This window comes from Mus musculus, chromosome 9 (genome assembly GCF_000001635.26).
Source record: "Mus musculus strain C57BL/6J chromosome 9, GRCm38.p6 C57BL/6J".
In the NCBI taxonomy this organism is placed as follows: domain Eukaryota; kingdom Metazoa; phylum Chordata; class Mammalia; order Rodentia; family Muridae; genus Mus; species Mus musculus.
The window spans coordinates 92455815-92479475 of record NC_000075.6 but is presented as its reverse complement, the minus strand read 5'-3'; the positions used below and the strand labels follow the sequence as shown (position 1 = coordinate 92479475).

Here is a 23661-nt window from a genome sequence, read left to right as displayed (position 1 = left end):
GGCATATTATGCTGCTTTTGGCCTTTGCCGTATAGAAGCTTTTGAATTTCATGCAACCCCATTTGTCCATTCTTGGGAGTTTTCTTGTGTTATTAATGTCCTTCTTTGATATGTCTTATCTGTGCCTTTATCTTGAAGTTTTTCTACAGCAGTTTCAGAATTTCAGGTCTTACATTGACCTATGATCCAGTGTGTGTGTGTGTGTGTGTGTGTGTGTGTGTGTGTATAGGATAGGAGATACAGCTTTAATTTCTTTTGTGTATGAGTGTCCAGTTTCCCTAGCATCATTTTTTTTAAAGAGACTGTATCCATTCCATTCTCACCCAGTGTATGACTGTGACTTTGTTGAAAATTTGTTGGCTATCTCACTATGGATTTATCTCTGAATCATATATTCTACTGGTTTATGTGATGGTTAGTCTTTTTGACAAGTAGACACATTTGGGAAAAGGAAACCTTCACTGAACAATTGGCTCCATCAGACTGGCCCATGGGCATCTCTTTGGGACATTTTCTTGTTTGGTAGTTGATGTCAGATGGTCCAGCCCACTGTGAACAGTGACGTCCTTGGAACAGTGGACCTGGAACCTCATAGGTTTTGTACAAGGACAGTGGTAGCTTTGCAAGAGAGATGCAATGTGCAGTACTCCTCCAATAGCTCTGCTTCAGCTCCTGCCTTGAGCTCCTGCTCTGGCTCCTCTCGATGAAGGGATGGATTATGTCCTATAAACTGAAACAAACCCTTTCCATATCTAAGTTAGTTTTGTTCAGTGTTTGAGTTCAGCAACAGAGAGCAGTCTACATGTTTGTTTTTGTGCCAGTATCACTACATTTTTGTGACTACAGCTCTTTAATACAATTTGCGATTAGCATTTGGGTACTTCCCTTATTGTTTTTTTTTTTTTTCCTGTGTGCATTTAGAATTATATGTTCTAGTTTTACGAGGAATAAAATAGAAATTTTGTTGGGGATTGTGTGCAATCTGAAGATCATTTTCATTTTATATCTTCTTGTTTTATGAAGAATACAGTTGAAATTTTGTTGGGGATTATGTGCAATCTGGAGATCATTTTCAATAATACAACCACCTTTACAACAACAGCTGCCGATTCATGGACATGAGAGGTCTTGTGTCTTCTTTCACTTCTTTCCTAACTTCCTTCAACCTTTATGCTTAGGACTTTTATTCTTGGGTGTTTTGTTATATTGAAGCTACTGTGAAGGGAGTTTTCCTTAGCAAGCTGTAATTGGTCTAGACTGAGGCAACTGTTTTTGTTTGTTTGTTTGTTTGTTTGTTTGTTTTAATGCTGTTTCTGTATCTTGCCACTTTGCTGAAAGTGTTTATTAGGTCTAAGTGCTTCCTGTTGGAGTTCTATGGGTCCTTTAAGTATACAATCATGACATCTGCAAATAGGAGTGCTTAGAATTTTGTTCCTTTTTCTTTATAGTCTTTATTCCTTTCTCTTGTTTTACTGCTCTATCTAAGAGTTCAAGCACTGGGCTGAGCAAGAATGAAGAGAGTGGGCACCTTTGTATGTTTCAAATGAGAAACTCTCTCTCTCTTTTTTCTTATTAGGTATAATGTAAATTATAGATGGGACCTATAAAGCCATTATTATATCAGGGTATGTTTCTTCTATTTTTAGCTTTTTTTTGGAGTTTTTAATCATGAAAGGATGTTGTTAAACTGCCAGAAGCCTTTCTAGCATCTATATTTCTGCATTATATAACATTTACTATATTATTAACTACATTACATCAATATCCCTACTGTATTATAAGCAAGGAATAGGAACATTCACTAGGGGATTCTGTGGAGGGCTGTAGATCTAACAACTCTACGGCTGTCAACTATTTCAATCCTTATATTACACACACACACACACACACACACACACACACATTCCCAGTCACCAAAGCACAGTGGTCTTGTATTAACCAACACTGAGAAAAATCAGTTAGTACAAGAAAAGGTACAACCCCAGAGCTTGAAGAAGTTTCTTTGAAGGACAAATAGGGAAAAGAGCATTTTCTTCAAAACCAGTTGTGCAGGTGATCAAATTCCTGCAATTTAGACATTAGCTTTTGAAGCTAAGTGAATCTGTGACGTCCCAATCTATGATATAAGCTTGTTAATAAAGACATGAACTACAAAATCAATTCTCTAATGCTATTTCAAAATGAAGCTATGAGGTAAACATTACTTTATTTAGGGAACGTTAATCAAATCAGCCTTAGGAACCAGTTGTTTTGACTTATACACTCATTACTGCCTTCTGTATTTCAGAGCATATTAATGCTTGTAAGAAAAACCAATGGTTATTATAAAGCACTTAACTGCTGCACACAGAGAGATGCATAGTGTACTGAGGGATGGCAAGAGAGGTTCTTAACCCATGAAGATAACATGAGCTATGGCATAAATGCTACCTCATTCAACCTGGTCCTCCATGGCAAGGGATGGTCTTATGAGAACATAGACCAGAACAAGAAATGGACAAAGTAGGCTCAGCTCTACAGAAGGTAGGGCTGTGTGTGGGATGCTCACATGCAAGGCTAGAGAGCAGGAAAGGTAAGCATATAAGCAAACCTTATGCTTTGTATGTACAGCTTGAACTCTGCCATGAGGATGAAGAGTAGATGTTTTCACATTTGTAATCCTTAGCACACAACATTACATTAAGCAGGAGGTACTTGCTAGCATCCAGATGTAAGGCAAGGAAATTTAATTGTGTCAAGGAAGAAATCATTAAAACTGGCCTTAAAAAAAGTGTTGACTCATTAGTGGACTGGTTATTAAGGAATGATTCTAATGTTTTTAGTTTGTGCTCCTACATGCCTCCAAAGTGTGGAAAATAGGAGTATGAATATGGGAGTAATATGTCAAATTCGGTTCAATGATTATGTTTGAGGACATGTATCTATGCAGAGAACAAGGTGAACAGACAGTAGCGATTGAAAATCTGAAGTGTAGTGTGGTAAAGTGGATCAGGATGGGATTTATAAGTAACCAAAAGTACACAAAACTAGTTGGATTGTCAAGATCACTTTATGAGAGAGTATAAAAAAAGAAAAGTGGATGAAAGAGAGGGGAGCCAGGCAGGACTCAAGAAAATACCAAAGAACACTGAGAGAACCAGCTCTTGAGTGTAGAAGTTAGGTGTGGTTCTTCCTCCAAGTCTCATGCTCCCAGAAATAAGATCCAGACTGGGAAATATATCTACAAATACCTTGGCCCTATAGCTAAACTCTACTTTGACTAAATCACAACTAAAGATAATGCATTTATTTTAACCTACATTCTGCCTTTTGGCTAGTTATCAGGGCTCTCCTTACATCTTCCCAGGCAAACCTCTGACCTGGCTCTATCTCAGAATTCTTTCTCCTCCAAGATATCCCACCTCTTATTTCCTGACTAAGTCATTGGCCAAAGGCCTTTTTTTTTTTTTTTTTTTTTTTTTTTTTTTTTTTTTTTTTTTTCCCGAGACAGGGTTTCTCTGTGTAGCCCTGGCTGTCCTGGAACTCACTTTGTAGACCAGGCTGGCCTTGAACTCAGAAATCCACCTGTTCTGCCTCCCAAGTGTTGGGATTAAAGGCCAAAGGCTTTTTAATTGACAGGTAATGCATCCACAGAACCCACAAGATATCCTCTCTATACTTGATAAAGACTGAAAGTACATATAATTAAACGATTGATAATGGCAATTTAAAATGCTGTTAAGTTAAAACTAAATGAGAACAAAAATGAATATTTATAGAAGCAGAATGAGGGACATTTTGCGTTTAAGCTTATCATGAAGAAAGTTTGTAATTCCTGAAAGAACTCTTATGAGGGCGCCCACCTGAACTCGGAGTCAGGGATCCTTCCTCAGATTCTCAAAGCCCCATTTAAAGAACACTAATCATTATAAATGAGTTAATGAGTAAATGAGTTAATTACAATATCTTGTACCTTTCCTATAAAAGCACTTGAAGTAATAAAAGTTGATGATCAATAGCCAGAAGAAAAGTAGAACTTATGTTAAGGACTTATTCAGTATGATGGTTACATTTCTAAAATTATGTACCACTTTGTATAAATGAGTGATTTTAATTATAAGTATGTATTAACCTATGTTAAAAATGAAGAAGAAAAAAATGTGGAAATGTTATGTGTAAGAAAATGCCATATTATGTTATCTTCTGAGAAATTGCATATAATGGTTTTGACTGTTTTTTTGTAGGAAAACAAACTGAAACAAAACAATGCATGTTTAACTTTGTATGAATACAATATCTCACATTAATTTACAGAGAACTGTAGGATGAAGCTTTCTCCCAATGCCAGTGTGAGAAACTGCCTATGGGATTTTCATTTCTAATAACTTTTAATATTACCATTGTTTTTTTTTACTTCAAAAAGTCATACTATTTTGTCTTCTTAAATAGATTCCATGGAACCATGGTTTATTTATTAACTATGCTTTTAATAAACAATACAGGACATTGTTTTTGGCTGGGAAAATACATCCATGAATATAATGGAAATTAAATTCTATTTGAATTTAAATAATTTCATTAAACCAAAATTTGCAAGTATATTATTTCTGGTTTCTGTGAATTAGAAGAACACAATTCATGAGAACTGACACTTCCCTAAGTTGTTGGTCATGGAACTGCCACGGGCTCCAAAAACAAGATAAGTTATTGCCTTTGTTCCTGGTCTCCAAACTGAACTTGATGGCATATTCTTATTGTTCAGAACACAAAACATACACTTTGATATAGGCATAGACACAGAAATCAAGATGGAACTGAACTAGAGGCTTCTTGCTTGGTGGCTCTTTTCCACAGTGCTAGAAGATACTGTACAGGGTGCTGAGATGGGGAAGCCATTTACAAGTGTTCCCGGTGAGCTGCAATATTGATCTTCTAGGAAAAATGTGTCCAGTTATAAAGCAGAGGCATAATTATGATGAGGATGAAGGAGGCATGGTGCTAAAAGACATCTTGTGGACACAGCACAGCTGTTGCTTTCATGAACCCACAGCAGCTGTGGCTATCTATCCACTCATGAGACTTCACATCTGCTTTGGGACTATTAGCAGTTAATGGTTGCTGGGGAAGAGGGTATCATTTTCTTGTAGCCTATGTTCCTGCAAGCAATGATAATTAAACTCTATGGGGGAGATATACACATATAAAGGATAGAGAGAGACAGAGACAGACAGAGACAGACAGAGAGAAAGACACACAGAGAGAGACAGAGAGACAGAGACAGAGAGACAGATATAGACAGAATCATAGAGGCAGAGAGACACACAAGAAGAGACAGAGACAGGGAACAGAGAGAGACACAGAAAGAGATAGACACACACAGAGACAGAAACACGACAGAGACAGAGAGACAGACAGTCAGACAGACACAAAAGCAGAGGGACACACAGGAAGAGACGGGGCAGAGAGAGACAGAAACATATATAGAGAGAAACAGAAATACAAAGACAGGAAGGCAAAGATGTAGAAGAACAGAGACAGAGAGACAGAGAGAAAGTCATAGAGAGAGCTAAAGAAAAACAGAGAAAGGGAGAGAGATGACAGGGAGGGAGATACAGAGAGACAGTGAGAGACAGAGACTGAAGTAGGAAGGGATTTCCCAGAATGAAGGGTTTCAGCAGAAGAGATAGGGGTAACCATATACATGTGTGAAACTGTCAACTATTTCTCAAGATCTAGCTACTAGGCAGAGAACACAGTGACTTTTCACTGTTAGAGACAATTCATTAGCAGTGCATTTGGCATTGAATCCATTTTTAACTTACCTGTTTAATTTGAAAAATATCTCCTGGGACTGAGCCCAGGGCCTTCATTTCCTAGACAGAGTCTCTTATGATGTAGCTAAACCCCTAACCCGGCCTATTTTGCCTGATATATAGAAAACCAAGATGTTTGCTTAGTGAACAGAACCTGATTTGAACAGTGTCTGCTCCTCAGAAATGATGTGGCTATTTCCTAAAATGACTATAATCTCTCAAATGTACTCTAGAACTATGTGGCAACCCCTCGTCCCAAGTCTCCACCAATAGTGTTAAGACATAAAAATCCATGCCATAGTGTTGTAGTCAGCACTTCCTCTTCTCTGTCCCTCCTGCCAGTTACCCATGCATGCCTCATACCACATCTTCACAGACACTGTGCAAGACATGGGTCATTTTCCTAGTCTATTAAAGACCGCTTTATCCACACAGCTTTCTTCCAAACCCTGGTAGTGAGAGACAGCACCATGTTCTGTATCCCCATGTGTTTTCTCTTTCTGTTCACTAAAAACATAGAGAAGATTATCCCTGTGTTTACACAGGAATATGTTAAGCTGGCCCTCTATCAACACCTGGTTCAATATTTGAATCAAATGTTGACTGAGAAATTAACCTTAACTATTGCTATGGTATTCTGAAAGAGGATGATATTTGAAAATTCACATTACCTGGCGCAAAATGAGAATTGTAGTCAGGAGGAGCATCAGGCACAGCAGTTGGTGATTTTATTTGATTTTCCATTTCTTCTGTAGGTTGCTCAGGGGCTGTGGGGACCAGACCTTTAAGAAGAGAGGGACATGACCCACACAGTAAGTAATAACATGATTGCAAAATGCAGTCTTTTTTGTCTCCTATAAGCACCCGAAAATACACCCATACTTCTTATGAAGAACACCTATTAATAAATCTCATGAATGTTAGACTGAAAGTAAGTTTTGAAAGTGAAATTAAACATCACACTGCTTGTGGCTGTGTTTGAGCTCTCACGCTCATGGTTCAACGGGCTACCTGCTGACTCCCACCTACACAGTTAATCTCCTGCAGACAGAAGAGGTTCTTTCTCTTATTGTCTGAGAAAACACTGGAAATATAAAGCTGGTTTTTCACAGTCTTTTGAAATGCGATATCTACATTGAAAGCATTAAATAAATTCTCAGTAGTCACTAGACCTAATACAGCCATAAACACTTGGTTCATGTCTGCTGTGGCTCATACTCTTACTGCATTCTTCCTCAAAGCCACTTGGTCCCAGTGTCACAGAGGTTGCTGACGGGTGCTACTGAAGCCACTCCATTGTGCTATATCTTGTTCTCTCATTGAGATGAAAGGAAATCCTTAGCTGCCTCACTCTAAGAAAGGGTCTCAATTTCATAAATAAATGGCTGAATTTTATATCAGAGGAAACAAAAGACCCTAGCTGTGAGGCAGAATCGTCACCTGACTCTTTTGCCTCTAGGCCAAAGGTCACCACAACTCCTGACAGCTCCTGTCTTGTCTGGATTTGCTCTCCTTTCTTTCTTTTGCTTTACCTACTTCTGCCAAACACTAAGAAACCTTTCAGGCCTGTGTGCAAATATGAGCTGGTTTTACACCTTTTCTTACACAGCATTAATATGTTCAGGTGAACTTACATGTACATGTATCTAAAGGGTCAAATGGTATAAATGCTCAAATATATCAGAATAAAATACACCTCTTCAAAGAAAACAATCATATAACTCATATGGAAAAACAAAACGTTTTAAAACTAGTAAAACTGGGACTGGAGTGAGGGCCCAGCACTTAAGAGTGCTTATTGGTTTGGCAGAGGACCCAGATGGAGATCTCAGCACCCATACTAGGCTGCTCACAACTGCCTGTAGCTCCAGCTTCACACACGGACACTTAAATTAAAATAATAAAATAAAATTTAGGAAATTAATAAAATCTTACCTGACATTTTGATGAGTTCTAATTATTCCTGTAAAAGAAAACATGTTAATACCTTTATGTAAATATACAATACATGTATACAACAACAGAAGTAATAGAAAGGCTACAATCTCAAAGAAAATGAACATCTCATTACTGAATGAAAAATGAATCAAGACAGGAATCAAGTTGGAAATGAAAAACTCTTTTAGAATTGAAAGAAAGTGGAAACACAACATTCCCAAACCTATGGGACAATGAAGGCAGGTCTAAGAAGGTTTATAGTACCTAAATTAAAAAAAAAAAAACTGGAGAGATCACATATTAATAATTTAGTGATGTATCTAAAATCTTCACAAACAAACAAACAAGCAAACAAACAAAAACACAAAAAGAAATAATACCATAAAAGACACCTTTAATCTTAGTATTCAGGAGACAGAGGCAGACAGATGTTTGTGAATTTGAGGTCTGCCTGGTCTACAGAGCTAGTTCTAGAATGGCTAGGGCTAGAGAGAAATTCTGTCATAAAAAACAAAAAGAGTAGAAAGGAATAAACAATCAAATCCAGGGCTGAAATCAATGAAATAGAAATAAACAAAGAATAATACAAAGAATCAATGAAATAAAGATTGGGGTTTGGGGGGAAATCAACAAGACTCTCACATCCTTAGCCAAACTAATTAAAAGATGGAGAGAAGAGAAACAAATTAATAAAATTAGAGATGAAAAGGGGATGATGACAACAAACCACTGGCAAAAATCATAGAATCATAATAACACATTTTAAAAATCTGTATTCCATCAAATTGGGAAACCTAAAAATGAAATGAGTAAGTCTCTTGATATATACAACCTATCAAAGCTAAGTCAAGATGAAATAAACAACTGAAACAGATCTACAACCCCTAGTGGAATAGAAGCAGTAAATAAAATTCTCCCATCCAAGTCCAAAACCAACCAACCAACCAACAAAACACCCCACCAAGGCCAGATTGATTCAGTGCAGAATTTTACCATACTCTCAAAGAAGAACACATTACTCCAAAATATACAAAGGAACAATCCATAACTATTTTTACAAAGCTTCTACTATCTTGATATTAAAACACACAAACACCTGAAAAAAGACAGAAAATTATAGGGTGATATTCCTTATAAACACAGATGTAAAAGTCTCAATAAAATACTTGCAAACAGAATCCAAGACATCAGAAAGATTGTCCACCAAAACCAAGTTGGCTTCATCTCAGATACGCAGGGTGGTTAAACATAGGCAAACCAATAAATGCAATGCCACATATAAACAAACTAAGGTATTAAAATGCATGTGATTATCTCATTAAATGCAGAAATGGCCTCTGACAAAATTCAATGTCTCTTCATGAAAAAAGTTCTGACGATGCTATGGATACAGCGGACATTTTTCAACACAATAACAGTGATTTGCAGCAACCCCACAGCAGTATCATCCTAAAAAGAAAAAAAAAAAACAAAGCATTTCCACTAAAATCAGGACACGATAATGATGCCCGCTGTCTTCAGTATGGTTATACTTACTCAGTAGAGCACCTGAAGTCTTAGCTAGAGCAATATGACACAATTCTTCACAAATGTGAAAATGTACTCTCCAACTTCCTGTGGAAAGCACAAAGCAACCGGGATTGCTGAGAACACATTCCTGAATAAAAGAACTGTCGAAGTTCTCACTCTCCCAGATTTCAACTTCTATTCCAGAGTTATAGCAGCAGAACCAGCCTGGGACTGGCGTGAAAACAGACATACTGATCTATGGAATCTAATTCAAGACACAGACTTAATCACACGCGCTGAGATTCTGCAGTCTTTTGTACATGCCTAACAGGTGTTGTGAAGGCAGATGTAGTGAAATAATACATTCTTCAAGTACTTAAGGTTGAAAATAATTTCTGTAATGACTCCAGGAATGCAGAACTGCTTTTGCTTTAATATAACCCTAGCCTAGCTAGGTGCTAGCTTCTGGCTGACCTTTTGCAGTCTTTTCTTTTCTTCCTTCCTTCCTTCCTTCCTTCCTTCCTTCCTTCCTTCCTTCCTTCCTTCCTTCCTTCCTTCCTTCCTCCCTCCCTCCCTCCCTCCCTCCCTCCCTTCCTCCCTCCCTTCCTTTTCTTCCTTCCTTTTCTTCTCCTCTCTCTCTCTCCCTCTTTCCCCCACACTCTCTTTAGTGAGGAATAGAAAATGTTTCTCTGTAGCCCTGTTGGCCAGACACAGGCAATGTAGCCTAGCCTGTCTTTAAACTCGCAGCCATCCACCTGCCACAGACTGCAAGTGCTGAGATTTAAAACACGCACTATTACACCTTAACATCCCTTCCCTCACAGATCAGGGAATCTGTATGTATATTTTCCTAGTTACTAAACATGTCTATTCCTGCATTGTGGAAGAAGGGGATTTCCGGGGAGTATGTTTTCACACTCACCGATTGACTGGGAGAAGGTTTTCAGTTATAAACCATGATCATTTAGTTTTCATAAGCCCCTACTCTGATTGGTTGGTTTCTATATAAGACCCCACTCAGAATATCTGGGTTCCAGAAGCTCACGCTTTCTGATTGGTTGGCTTCTCTATACTCCTACTGTGATTGGTTGGCCATAGGGATGTTGAGGGTTTCCTAGAATAATGTCAACTCAGAACCAGTCAGTGTGTAGCAGTTTTTTAATAGTATGATTAATTTCTTTCCTTTAGTATATAGCTATCACGAAGTAAAAGTCACTTTTAAAAGATCCTTTGAAGAAACAGAGATGAAAAAGTAACAGTAAAACTTCCAGTATTATTCTTATAGGGTCCTTCCTCAGGAAGAATTGGGTTTCCCTTCTGTCAAGGAGTTCTGGGTGTATAAGCTGACTGTAAATGGCTAGTTTTATATGAAATTGTCACAAGCTAGAGTCCTGTGGGAATAGGGAACCTCAATTGAGAAGAGAGCCTCCCCAGGTTGACTTATGGTGTATCTGAATTGATGATGGATGAGGGAGAATCCAGTGCACTGTAAGTAGTGCTACCCCTAGTCAAGAAGAGATGAAGCCAATAAGCAGCACTCCCTTATGATCTCTGCCATGGGCTGTGATATGGAACTATGAGCTGAAATAAACCCCTTTCCCCTCCCCATCCCTGCAAAATCCATTAAACGTTAGATATAAACTAATACTAATGAAACAAAGCAGAATGTGGATACATATCACCTCACAGACTGGAGGAGCCAAGCTTCCTTTCACACCCCTCCCCCCTTCTAGCCACTAGAGCCTTTTCTCATCAACTTCGATTCTCTTTCTTTTCTTATAAAGTTTTACAATACAATTCTAGCCAAGATATTATGTAAGCACAGTAATTTCCAGTTGGTACAAGAAAGAATTCTGTCATCTTAATCCTCCCTTATTAGCTAGTAAATTGTTTCAGATGTTCTCTCAATCAGCAACAGTGAAGTGCATCCTACACTGAGACTGGCTTCTGCCTTCATCATCTCTGGAAATTAGTTCTCGAAACTGGGGCACATCTCAGGTTAGTATACCAAAGCCCAGGAAGTCCTGCTGACATCCTGGCATTCGGAGACATATGATTCACACAGGGTATCTACAGATGTCTGGACCATCACAGAGAGATGAGAGTTAGGACACAGACAATGCCAGGCTGGGCAAGGATCTGCATCCTTGTAAGGCAGCTGCAGCTGCTACTTTAAATGAAGTCTGGCAGCAACAGAACACATATTAAATGTTGCACATTCTAACCTACCTATGTTGCTGTTCTTTTCTTATGCATAACGTTTGCCAGCATATTATGTAAGCAGGATAATTCCCAGTTGCCAGAGGCAAGCATTCTGTCTTAATCCTGGAATAAACTGTGAACTGAGGGATGTGTTTCCTGTTGCGCAGCACAGCTAACCTGGCTGAGACACGGACACAGAAGATTGCTCTTTAAGTTTCGTTTGTGCAAATCATGAAATGATACAGCAGCCCACAAAACCAGAAGTTCTAACACACACATGGAGATTTGAAAGTTCAGTCACAAGACCCAAGCTGGGTCAGAAATTCACAGTGAAACACTGGACTTGTGCTGATCTCTGGGAGGGAGGGTTTTTTTTTTTTTTTTTTTTTTTGGTTGATTTTGGTTTTTTTTTCTTTTGATTCTTTGTTTCTTTGTTTCTTTGATTGCCAGGTGAGAGTCTCCAGGCAAAGGCTTAGAAACTGGTATATGCATTCTAAAACCCTGGCCTCTGGCTGTCTTTTAGTATTTCATTTTTTTAAAAGGACAAGAAGGATAGACAGTTCCTCCTGAATGTCCGCTAACTTAGCAAAGCCCTATAGGAAGTACCCAAGTCCCCTGTCTGTTTACTGACTCTAACATGCAAATTTTCTGAGCCACGATATCCTTTTTATACCTTAATCCTCACGTAAAGACACCTGGAGGTGAAAAGAAGACCGGGAAGCTACCCACTAGTGCAAGCCAGCAACACATGTGCTCACAGCACATGCCCAGGTCTATGGTGTGACACTGAGGTGACCATGAGAACCAGGCTCTATTTCAGGTTGCCCTGTTTGTCACAGAAAGAGTGAATGTGGGGCCAACTTCCAAGTACTGCTGTAAAATGAATAGTTCCATAGAGACAGTGTGAGGCCCACAGACAATCCTCAGATGCTCGGTATTATTACTGAATCACTAGGAAATTGTGTATGGATAGCAGTACTGTTTGACATGCCCTGGCACTCTGTCGCTCAACATGTACCAGCTAAACAACTGCCAGACCAACGTGGGTTCTGGGCAGACACTTTCCTCTCCCACAGAGGGAAGCTCTAGCAGATAGAATTGTAAGCATACAAAGGAGCATGCTCCCTAGTTGCAGCCCAAAACGTGATAAATGTTGGCTGACAGAATTTATCAAGCAGTATATTTTACAAAGAACAAAATGTTAGCGATATTAAAGATCTCTATCTTTCTCTTTCTCTATCTCTCTCTCTGTCTCTGTCTCTGTCTCTGTCTTTGATTCTCTCTCTCTCTCTCTCTCTCTCTCTCTCTCTCTCTCTCTCTCTCTCTCTGAGATAAGATGCCATTCAGTAGCATAGAGTAGCCTGGAACTCACAGTATAGCCTAGACAGTTCTTGAACTCATGGAGAATCTCCTGCTTAGATTTTCCAAGTGCTTGGATTATAGCCCTGAGCCACCATAGCAAGCTCATTGTATTTTCAATATCTCTGCTCTTGGAATAGAGAATCAACAAAGTGTCTTAGCATAGTCCTCACAGTTGAAGACCTTGGTGAGCGATGCTGTATTTGTGTGGGAGTCATATTACATTTGGTGAATGTGAAAAGGTTAAATAAGATATTGTGAGTCTTTTCAACTGTTCACATTTAGCCTCATATGTCATAGGACCCAAGACAGGTGAATGTGTTACTATTTTAATAGCTCTAAGGAAATTTGTAGACCTTGTCTAATGAAGGAAAATCTGTCAAGCCTTAAAAAATGCATATCTGCTAGGTCTTGCTACTGTCTAAATCAATATTTTCTTCTACCTCCACTGAAAGTGATACTAATTAAACTTTGGTTGTTATATGTGTAATTTAGTGCTAGATAACAACAAACCAGTGTGACTGTTCTTGTCGTGGGTTCTAAACTCTTGGGATGTCTCAATGACAGGGTTATTCTTGTTATACATGTTATACCCTTGGGATCACACATGAGGCTATGCAGAGGGGATGTCTCATGATGTGGACTGGTCATATCAGAAAAACATATCACATGTTCAGAGGGTTAGAATGTTCTTATCTGTCTGACCTCTAGGGAGATGGGGGAGTAGAGACTTAGTTCAACCACATAGCCAAGGGTTTTAGCAGTCAGGCCTATGGATAGAAAGCCCAATACAAAGAGCACTCAGTCTCAAGTTAGTTTCATAGCTTCCCTAGGTAAAGAGATGGATGCTTTGTGTTTAGGACACAAAAGCCACATATGCAGGTGACAGCTCTGTAAGAGGCATGGCAATGTGTGGAGGTCAGGACACAACGTTCAAAAGTCTGTTTCTTTGTCTACAGTGTGTGCTCTGGGCATTGAATCCAGCTCCTTAGGTTGTGTAGAAAGGGTTCGAAATCACTAGCCCCTCCCACATGTGTTTTTATTTGGCTAATCTTGATTTGCATTTCTTGTAGTAGAGCTTTACTCACTTGGAGAGCTCTGAGTCCTGAGTCCCGTGAGTTATTATAGAAAATGACCACACCCGAAGGGGTAGCTGGACTCATTAGGTTGTCAGAATGTTAGTGATCTGGAAACCTCAAACCTGTGTCAAATGTCTGGTGTGAGGGAATTCTTGTTGGCAACTGTGAGACTGCTGAGTCTGTCTTGACTTTGGGCAGTTAATTTAATATTGCAACTTAACTGAAATACGTACTCGCATAACTGAAAAGGTTACTGACCACTTTGGTTATAGAGGCAGGAACACAGGGGAAGAAGCTTTTAGTTTCTGGAACCCCTGGCCTCAGAATAGCCTGAAACACATGGGGTGTACTTGGTGGCTTCAAGACATGTATGCTTGTTTTGTTCTGCCTTGGGTAGGCAAGGGTGACTCTAAAGAATTCCCAATAATGTTTCCCAGAACCTAACAAAGGCCTGGAGATCCAAACAAGAGAGAAGAGTTCCCAAGTTGAGACTGAGTGCTGGGTTGTGTCCACTCAAGAGCTAGCTGAATGACAGAGAAAAGAAAGCTGCCATTGAAGTCACACACTCAGAAGCTGGCCAAGAATGGGGGGCCTCAAACCAAGTACATGCACTGCCTGGCCAAACAGTGAACTGATCGGCTTTCTCCATGGAGTTTAACAGGAATCAGGTTCTTCTAAATAATACTCAAAATGTGCAGGAAAAACCACAGAATTACAGCACAAAAAAGACTAGAAAAGGACAAGAAAACTCCTAGGGAAAAATATGAAAAGGTATTAATGCTACGATGATGGCAATGTTGACTTATCTTACAAATAATTTAGGTATAAAAAAAAATTCTCCAGGACCAAGACATGGCTCACTGGGTCAAGGAACTTGCCACACCAGGATAACATGAGTTTGCTCTCCAGAGCCCACACAGGATGGAAGAAGGGCCTGACTCCTCAAGGTTGTCCTTTAACCTCCACACGTATGCCCTGGACACGAGCACCCACACACATGCGTCATGGACACAAATACTAAAATCAAATAAAATGGAATGTTTTTTAAAAATATCCCAAATACTGAACGTCTCAGCAAAGTAATGAAAGATATAAAAAGTAGATATGTTTTAGCACTGAGCAAATACAATAACAGAAATCTAAACATCACTGGATGAAATCAATAGACAAATGTAGACTGTGTAAAGAGCTACTACGTTAATAGCAAATCAATGAAAATTATCCAGTCATACAGAGAAGCTATAGAAAACCAAAGAGATGAATTATAGAAAAATAAAGGAACACAGACAAGCATGCAACTCAATGGGAATGAATTCTCAGCATGGGTGAGGTCCTGGGTTTGAACCCCACCACATATTCTGTCAATTTTGCTTTTGTTCATTTTTTAAGGTCATACTATAATGTCCTTACTATAGAAAACGAAAACACACACACACACACACACACACACAGAGTTTAGATCAACCAAGTAACATAAGGATTCCTAGAAGGACCCACCACTAAAGGTGACTTGGTAAGAAGCAGAAATAAGAACAGAATTATAGCAAGACAATGAGTCAGCATTGCAGGACGTTCCCACAGGGAGAAACTAAGAACATAGAACTTCTCTGATAAACTACAAAATTCTTTTACAAAAGGAATGAATGTTCAGCTTTCACAAATCTCCCAGAAGTAAGAGTGAATGTATCCTAATTAGCTTTGTCAGGTCAGGGTGGCCTTGATATAACCAGACTAAGACACTATGAAAACAGAGCTATGTTAACATTGCTTAAGAACTTGACCTCAGAAGCTAACAAAACACTACAGAACAAAATCAAGCCATATCAATATATATACACTGTATACAAGCAGGAATTATCTCAATAACAATATAGGATTTTACTTACTTTAATGTATTTCTTTAAAAATTTTTTTCTAAAACCTTTATTAGCGTATTTTTATAACCAATAATATAATTCCATATAGAAATCAACCAATATAGCAAAACTTCACTTAATCTCAATAGGCACGCAATAAAAACATCAGAGGGATCCAATTTCCTTTTTTGGTTAAAAATATAAAGCCAAACTTGATAACCTAGAAAGAGAATGGGATTTCTTTAATCTAGCCAAGACCCCCAAGAAGCATTCCATAGCTAGCAAAAGAAGAAGCAAGAAAAACTGCTTTCTCTAAGACCAAAAGCACAGCTCCATTCCAAGTTATCATGGAGTTTCCTGCTAGGACAGCTATGTTAGAAAAACAAATGAGGCAAGCAGATTAAAAATTAAAATGTGACATTTCTACATTTCCTCTGTATAACAGTTTCTCGGAAAGTCACTATGAACTCTAGAAAAATGAGAAAGCTGTGCAAAATGTGATCAGACAGAAGACCACTAAGCTAGAGAAAGAGAGAGGGAGGAGATGGGGAGGGTCAAGTGAGTACAGCAGGAAAGCTAAGGGAACAACCAAGGAGACCATACTAATGGGTCGTTCTCTAAAGCCTTTCTTCTCTTCTCTTTTCTCTTCTTCTCTTCTCTTCTCTTCTCTTCTCTTCTCTCCTCTCCTCTCCTCTCCTCTCCTCTCCTCTCCTCTCCTCTCCTCTCCTCTCCTCTCCTCTCCTCTCCTCTCCTCTCCTCTCCTCCCCTCCCCTCCCCTCCCCTCCCCTCCCCTCCCCTCCCCTCCCCTCCCCTCCCCTCCCCTCCCCTCCCCTCCCCTCCCCTCCCCTTCTCTTCTCTTCTCTTCTCTTTTTTTTCTTTATTTTTTCTTCTGTTTTTCAAGGCAGGGTTTCTTTGTATATCCCCTGGGTGTCTTGGAACTCACCCTGTATACCAAGCTGGCCTTGAACTGAGAAATCTACCTGCCTCTGCCTCCGAAGTGCTGGGATTAAAGGTGTGCACCACCACCGCCCGGCTAAAGCCTCTTTCTTGAACCTAAGTAATTTTTCTGTTTTAAGTCCAGAGATTAATTAATAGTTTTGCTTTAAGTGGAGTTTTTATTCTCTGTAAACAAATGCAGATTAAAAGCAAGCATCAGCAACTCTAAACTACACGCTACAGTAGCATGCTGGTTGGGAGAGCACCTCACAGTGGAACATCATAAACTAATAATCTAGGGAAATATAGATACAAATGTTCTTGCCAGAAACATGTAATGTTTCCAGTAACTCAATATTATTACACTATAGTTTGTTAAAATACAAAAAGGAGAAAGTTTGTAAAAAAAAAAAAAAAACCTCACAACACTTTCTTCCTTAAATTTCCTGTAATAGGCATATTATAATCTGAACATTAAAAAAAAGATCACCTGGAAATAAAAGTTGTTATGAAGTACTCCTTCATAGTGAATTCATATGGAAAGAGCCCTTGGAAGTCTGCCAGATATCAAACTTGGATGTATATATTTTTGTGTATATAGCTTCAGCTAGCTTCTTGGCATCTGTGATGTGAAGCATTGATTTGTATTATGGGATTCTTCAGGCCCAGAGAACCAGTAGTGGAGAGGCTGACTGTGAAGGGTCACTAAAAGACCCCAATAGCCACCTCTCATAGTTCTGAGCCGGAAGAGGTGGTGGTACAAAGGCTGACATTAAAAGAGTACCAGAAGCAGGCAGTGTAGATGGGGATTTTTCATTGTCAAGATAAGGGGGACGGTAAAAAATGTCATGCAGATAAATCCATTAGACCTATATGCAAACATATATTTGTAAAACTTCTTTGCATAAACTCAACCCTCCAAGAAAACAGAGAAGCCACTTTTCAATGAATGAATGAACCTATTACAAAACGAAAATCAAAACTGGCTGTTGCATTTAGAACCTAAACTATTGCTTATTTTAGTCATACCATGAATCCTTCCAAAGAAAAACTGTGCAGTAGACTATTTCCTTAAGATCTTGTGGGTTGCAGGCAGACTACATTCCAAAATACAGGATGAATTAAAACGGAAGCAGAGTGAGCAGCAAACCCAGAGACAATTAACATCATACCTGTCCGAATTGTTTAAAAAGATGATTTGCTCTTTTTATTTTAGCTATCTAAAAGGAAATGTTTTTATTATACAGTGTACAAAAATATTCTGGCTACATTTATATAGATCATCACCAAGCCTAGTGCATTATCAAGAATGTTGTCAAGTCAGGACTGTGCCATCTTCTCGCTAGATAAACAGAAGGCCTGCGCCTAACTTTAGATAAGCTTGAAAAGATATACTTATTAAAAAGAATTTTTAAAACATCCACTGTCTGAAAGTGGAAAGTGAATATGTACTCAAGCAGTTAAGCAGTTACATAAAAAGAATTATATAACCCCATCTGTCTATTGTACTTTTTGAATCACAGCTATGTATACTTCTGTGTAGTTTTTGTGTATGTAATATTGTGTGTGTGTGTGTGTGTGTGTGTGTGTGTGTGTGTGCATGTGTGTGTGTGCCTTTTTAGTACAGAGTGGAGCCTTCCATATCTTATCTTAATAAAATCTCTATTCTCATTTAATATTTGAATATATTCAACTGACTGGCTTGGCTGTTTAATGGCGAAATTTTAAATTATTCCATAATTTATGATATCACAAACAATTTGGAAACACTTTATGTAGATAAGTCTGTATATCAACATTTTAAGTAAAGCTAGCAGGTATGACATTTGTGCAGTTTAAACATTGTTAAATAGCTATCCAAAGAACGCAAATCAGTTCACACTGGACAAAAACATGGACAATCCAGTGGGTCCTCGCTCACAGTGTTTGCTATTGTCCATCTTGCAGGAAAAGAAAATTTGGCTTGATTTCTTGAATGTCTTGTAATGGATGAGGGTGAGCAGCTGTAATTTCATCTGGAAGACATTGACATCTCCGCTGCTGGAAATGTCCCATTTGTCATCTGCTCTTTTTCTGTTTATTAGTTTTCTTTTCTTAGTCATTTATATGAAGAGCATTAAAAGTTTATTTTATGTTAAGATTTATTCCCAAAGATTTGCTTTTCTTATTCAATGGTTTAATTTTTGTTTTTCTCAATAGATGTTTTTCTTTGTGAAGAATAATATATCTATGTATTTAATCCAAAAGAATATGTATTATTAAAGTGGGTTTTAGCATAATGTTGGTGAAATATAGGAGTATGAATTTGCCCATATTTTCCGCTTTTAGCAAAGTTAATGAATATGACAGCGCAGAAAATTTTGTGCTTTTGTCTCTATAATAAACACCATAACCATGGATATCCATGAAGGATAAGATGGAGTTTTTCCGGGAGTACATCCCCAAAGGATCTTTAAAAGAGGAAAATAAAAGAAGATGAAAATCTTCAGGAAAGATAATACATTTTTTCTATAGGAACGGATATCTACTCTATCTGTAAAGGAAATATATACATGGAAAACAAACCATGGATACTCTGTAACTTCACTATTTCTGTTATAACATTTTCCTTATAAATATGCACACGGAAATATGCAAGAATATATAAACACTCAAAGTAACAATAATTCATTCTGTCTTCCGAATGTCTCAAAGGCTGCAGCATACATACATACATACATATGTACATACATACGTACATGCTGTAACTGTGTGCATACCCTGTGGTGTGCCTGTAGTTACTGTTAGTATTTTACCTAGCACTTTACCATACTCACATGTTAGAACATTTACTCTTTCCTAAAGTTTAGGAGTAGGTATCTTCTATCTCCTGATGCATCAAATTAAACAACTAAATCCTAGCAGATGATTTCCAAACAGTTTCAAAGCCTGCTCCATTACAGAGAATGCTACCATGAGCATCTTTAAGGAAGACTTTGACAGATTTTAATTTTTTCTTGGGCACGTATTTTTACAGAACGAATTGCAAAAGAAAAATAATGAATACAACTATTCTCAGCTCTCTCTTTATGATATGTTTCGCCAACTCATATTTCTCCTTGAAGTTTGCACGTGTACATTGCTCTTGCTGTGTCAGCAACAACAAAATGATTAGATATTCAACATCAGGTCTAGTAAAAGTTAGCATGGTATTTTAATTGCCTAACTTTTTTTGCTCATCTGACTGCTACTGACAATCACCTGTTCCAGCTGTGGTTGAATTACCTTTCTTTTTTCTAACAACCCCTCATTCATGTCTGATTTTTATGTACTTATGCTCACAAATAAGTTCTTAATGGGCCCAGGTTTTGCAGATGTTTCCCATTTCTCATGTTCACAAACCTTTGGGTTTTATGCATCTGGATTCAAATTATCCATCCTGACTACATTTTATGTTAACACACTTTATATTAACTATAATAACAGTTTTATTATTAGTTTACCCAAATAAATGCCGAGTGCTCCAATTATAATCAATTTAAATGTTATTTGCCAGTCCCCTTTTACTGACTTAAAATGTATGTTTATTAAATACCCATTTTTATTTTATCCTTAAATCTCTTTCTTCAGTTTTATTGTAATGTCTGGGATCATTCTACTGTCTGTTCATTCTTTAGAATACCCCCTTTTTTTTTTAATATAAAACAAGCTGCCATGTATTTCATTTAAATTGCAGTGTGGCAATTCTTTCAAATAGTCTAGCTAAAGAGCCAGTTTAAAACTATGAATGAGTTACGATTCTGTTTAATTATGTATTATTTAAGGGACATGATATTTTCACCTAAGAAAATAAATTTTATTGGGGTCTCATGTGTAGCATAATTTTAATACTTGGAGTTTCATATTCATATTTTTATCCACAATTCATAGTTTAAATAAATTTGTCATTTTTCTGTTATTTATACTAAAGTGTGTTTTCACTGTACTTTCCTGTAGTTGAGCCTCAAAAGACTTACAAAGTGTGATGCAACTGGAATGCTTATTAACTTTGTTATTGTCCCTAGGCACTTAAATTATGCATAATGTGCCATCTTTGTGTCCTCTGTTCTGGTGATGTCATTGGGCCATACAATGTGACAGTGTGGCTACTTTAAGGGTTACATAATGCCTTGCTTCCTTATTTCCCATAACAAGGAGCTGGAAGGTGGAGGTTGTGTGTTTACTTCTGCAGTAACATCTGTATCCCAGAAGTATCTTGGAAATCAACCTTACTGCATAATGTCTTCATAATATACTTCTGTTACTCTTGCTGGCTCCACTTAAACTACTATAGACAAAATAAAAGCGCAAACATACTGCGGTTCTTAAAAGTGGGTACATCCACACAATATAAGATATAAAATTCTAAGTCCTAAAAGGCTAATATTGTACTCTGTAAAGTAATGGGGGGGGGGGACACAAACAAACAAACAAACAAAAACTTGTCTCTATCTTTTAGCCCCTGCCAGTAAAACCTTGCAAAGTTATCTGAAAACATCTATGCCCAAGGCCCTAGGAGAGACCCACAGAGCTGCAAGGAGGGGACAGGCTCCACTGGTGCAAGAGGGAAAAGTGTGGAGAGGGTCTCCTGGGAAGGGCCTGCACCCTCGAGAGTTCATGTCACCAGGGCCGAATGATGCTCCCATAGAGCCTTCACCCAGCACCCCATTGTCCTATCAAGAGCCGGGGGAAACCAAGCGGACCCCAACACAAGAAACCCCACCCCGCTCCACAAAGCGAAAGTTGCGCAACCACCTGCGGCTGAGCTGCCCCGCCTCCTCCACTGTCACGGAGCCCGCGCCCTCCATCCCGCATCCCCCTAATCTCCCAGGGTCCCCCGCTCCCCGCTGGCCCCTCTCACCGCCCGCAGCTGCAGGCGTCGCCGGCTGAGCTCGCTGTCCTGCCTGGGGGAAGGCGAGAGGCGCCGAGGAGCTGGGACGATCCACGCGGGGCAGCCGGGGGAGCCTTCCCGGGAGGGCTTCCTGCAGGGTGGGGCGCCGGCGTCCTGAACCCTAGCCAAACGCAGGGTAAACAAGTTGTGGGCGCCAGCGAAGCCCGCGGGGTTGAGCTCCGAACCGCTCCTCTGCTGGTGGCGGGAAGCAGCTGGTCTACCAGCCTCACTGCTCGGCTCTCATTCCCATCCCTGGAGGAGACCAGTTTGATCTGGGAGGGAGAGGGACTAGGACTGGGGTGCTGGTGGGGGTAGAAGCAGGCTCAAGATTTCTGACTCTCTAAAGAGGACTTTGGTTACTTGGTTAATTGCTGCTGTCAGGCACACATAGTTTTATCAAATTAAAGTGGTTCGGTCCGGTACAGTTAGCTGAAGGAAGTGGACGAACCAAATGTCCTTTGACCTCACTCAGAACCACAACTGGGCACAGCCTGACCTGAAGAAGCTGCCGAGAACTTGGCCTTGCAGGCTGCGCTCTGGGAGGAGTTTACATGGGGGTGGAGTTCTGGAATTTTCCATTTTCCCTCGCACATGATTTGTCAGAATAGATTTAACAATTAATAATGTTCTGGTCGGTAATATCTGCCAAGAATACTTCTCAAATGAAGAAATACAGCCTTTTATTGAAAGCATGAAACAAACAAACTGACATCAAAGTCTTAGCGAGATGTAATGGTTTGAGTTTGTTAGAGGGACCAAGAAATTGAGCTTGTGAGTGTGAATATCTAGATTGGCCTCATGAGAGATACCAAAAGCATTCAAGATCAAAACATGTCTGTGGAAAGAGAGGCCCATTGGTCTTGCAAATTTTATATGCCTCAGTACAGGGGAACGGCAGGGCCAAGAAGTGGGAGTGGGTGGGGGGATATATGGGGGACTTTTGGGATAGCATTGGAAATGTAAATGAAGAAAATACCTAATTAAAATAAAATTTTAAAAAATCATGTCTGTGAAGCATTGCTTGGAAGACAAATCAAATATATGAGAGCAACCACATAGGCACTCAGGAGCTATGAGCCAACCACATAGGCACTCAGGAGCCATGAGCCACCGCAGAATTCATGGGCTTTTGCATTTCCAGAGCAGGTGTCCAGCCTGAATTCCTGAGGGTTTGGGGGTGGGGGCTGATACACACTTTCTTTATGAATCCCTACTGCAACGTGCCTCTGTCTCTTTGACACTCTTGGGGAGGGAGAGGTGTTTTGTGTTGTGTTTACAACAGTCTTAATGTCAGTAATGGAGCAGTTCAGTAAAATTAAAGTTTCCCCAGGTTCCATTTCCTCAATCCTGTGTTTTTACTGTAATGTTCACAAACGCACAAGCTGTAAAACTATACAGAATATGGCATTTGGGTCAGCCATCAGTTACTTGGGTTTTGACAAAACTTAGATTAAAAAAAAAAAGGCAGCATTTATAGTGTCCCATGTGTGTGATTTCTTTCTTTCTTTGTTTGTTTGGTTTTTTTTTTTTTTTTTTTTTTTTTTTTCGAGACAGGGTTTCTCTGTGTAGCTTTGGCTGTCCTGGAACTCACTCTGTAGACCAGGCTGGCCTGGAACTTAGAAATCTGCCTGCCTCTGCCTCCCGAGTGCTGGCATAAAAGGTATATGCCACCACTGCCCCGTGTGATTTCTTGACTTAACTGGTTTTGCTTGCTTGCTTGCTTGCTTGCTTGCTTGCTTGCTTGCTTGCTTGCTTGCTTGCTTGTATCTGTATTTTTCCGTTCTCTTGAGCCTCTAAGTCTGCTTTTCTTTTCTGGCACAACCTTTGAGATGATTCCACAGCCTTTCTAAAATCTTAGCATATTTTATGCTGTATATTATGTTGACTTTTAAAACAGATACTTACACACACAAAGTAAAGGGTTACATTGTGACATCTTCTTACATATGTGTCAATATACTTGGTTGTTATCCAAGCTTCTTCCCACTACACTTTCCCATTCCTTTTCCCCATTCCCCATACCCTCTGCCTTCTCTCTTCTTGTGGTCCCCTTTGTCCTCAAGAGCCACCCCACTCTCAGC

At 39.2% G+C, this 23661-nt stretch overlaps 1 protein-coding gene across 2 annotated transcripts in view; it reads right to left on the bottom strand.

Annotated features, from left to right (window-relative positions):
• Plscr4 (phospholipid scramblase 4) overlaps window positions 1–22104 on the bottom strand; it is a 36142-nt gene extending 14038 nt beyond the window's left edge. Inside the window, exons 1-3 of one of the 2 annotated variants that reach the window (XM_006511130.3) lie at window positions 21551–22104; window positions 7728–7755; window positions 6464–6574 (exon numbers count right to left, since the gene is read on the bottom strand). In XM_006511130.3, coding sequence (XP_006511193.1) covers window positions 6464–6574; window positions 7728–7734 — 118 coding nt within the window. In that variant the 5' untranslated portion in view covers window positions 7735–7755; window positions 21551–22104. The remainder of the gene's footprint in view (window positions 1–6463; window positions 6575–7727; window positions 7756–21550) is intronic. The other variant, NM_178711.3, reaches the window with a different exon arrangement.
• Window positions 22105–23661: the final 1557 nt, after the last annotated feature.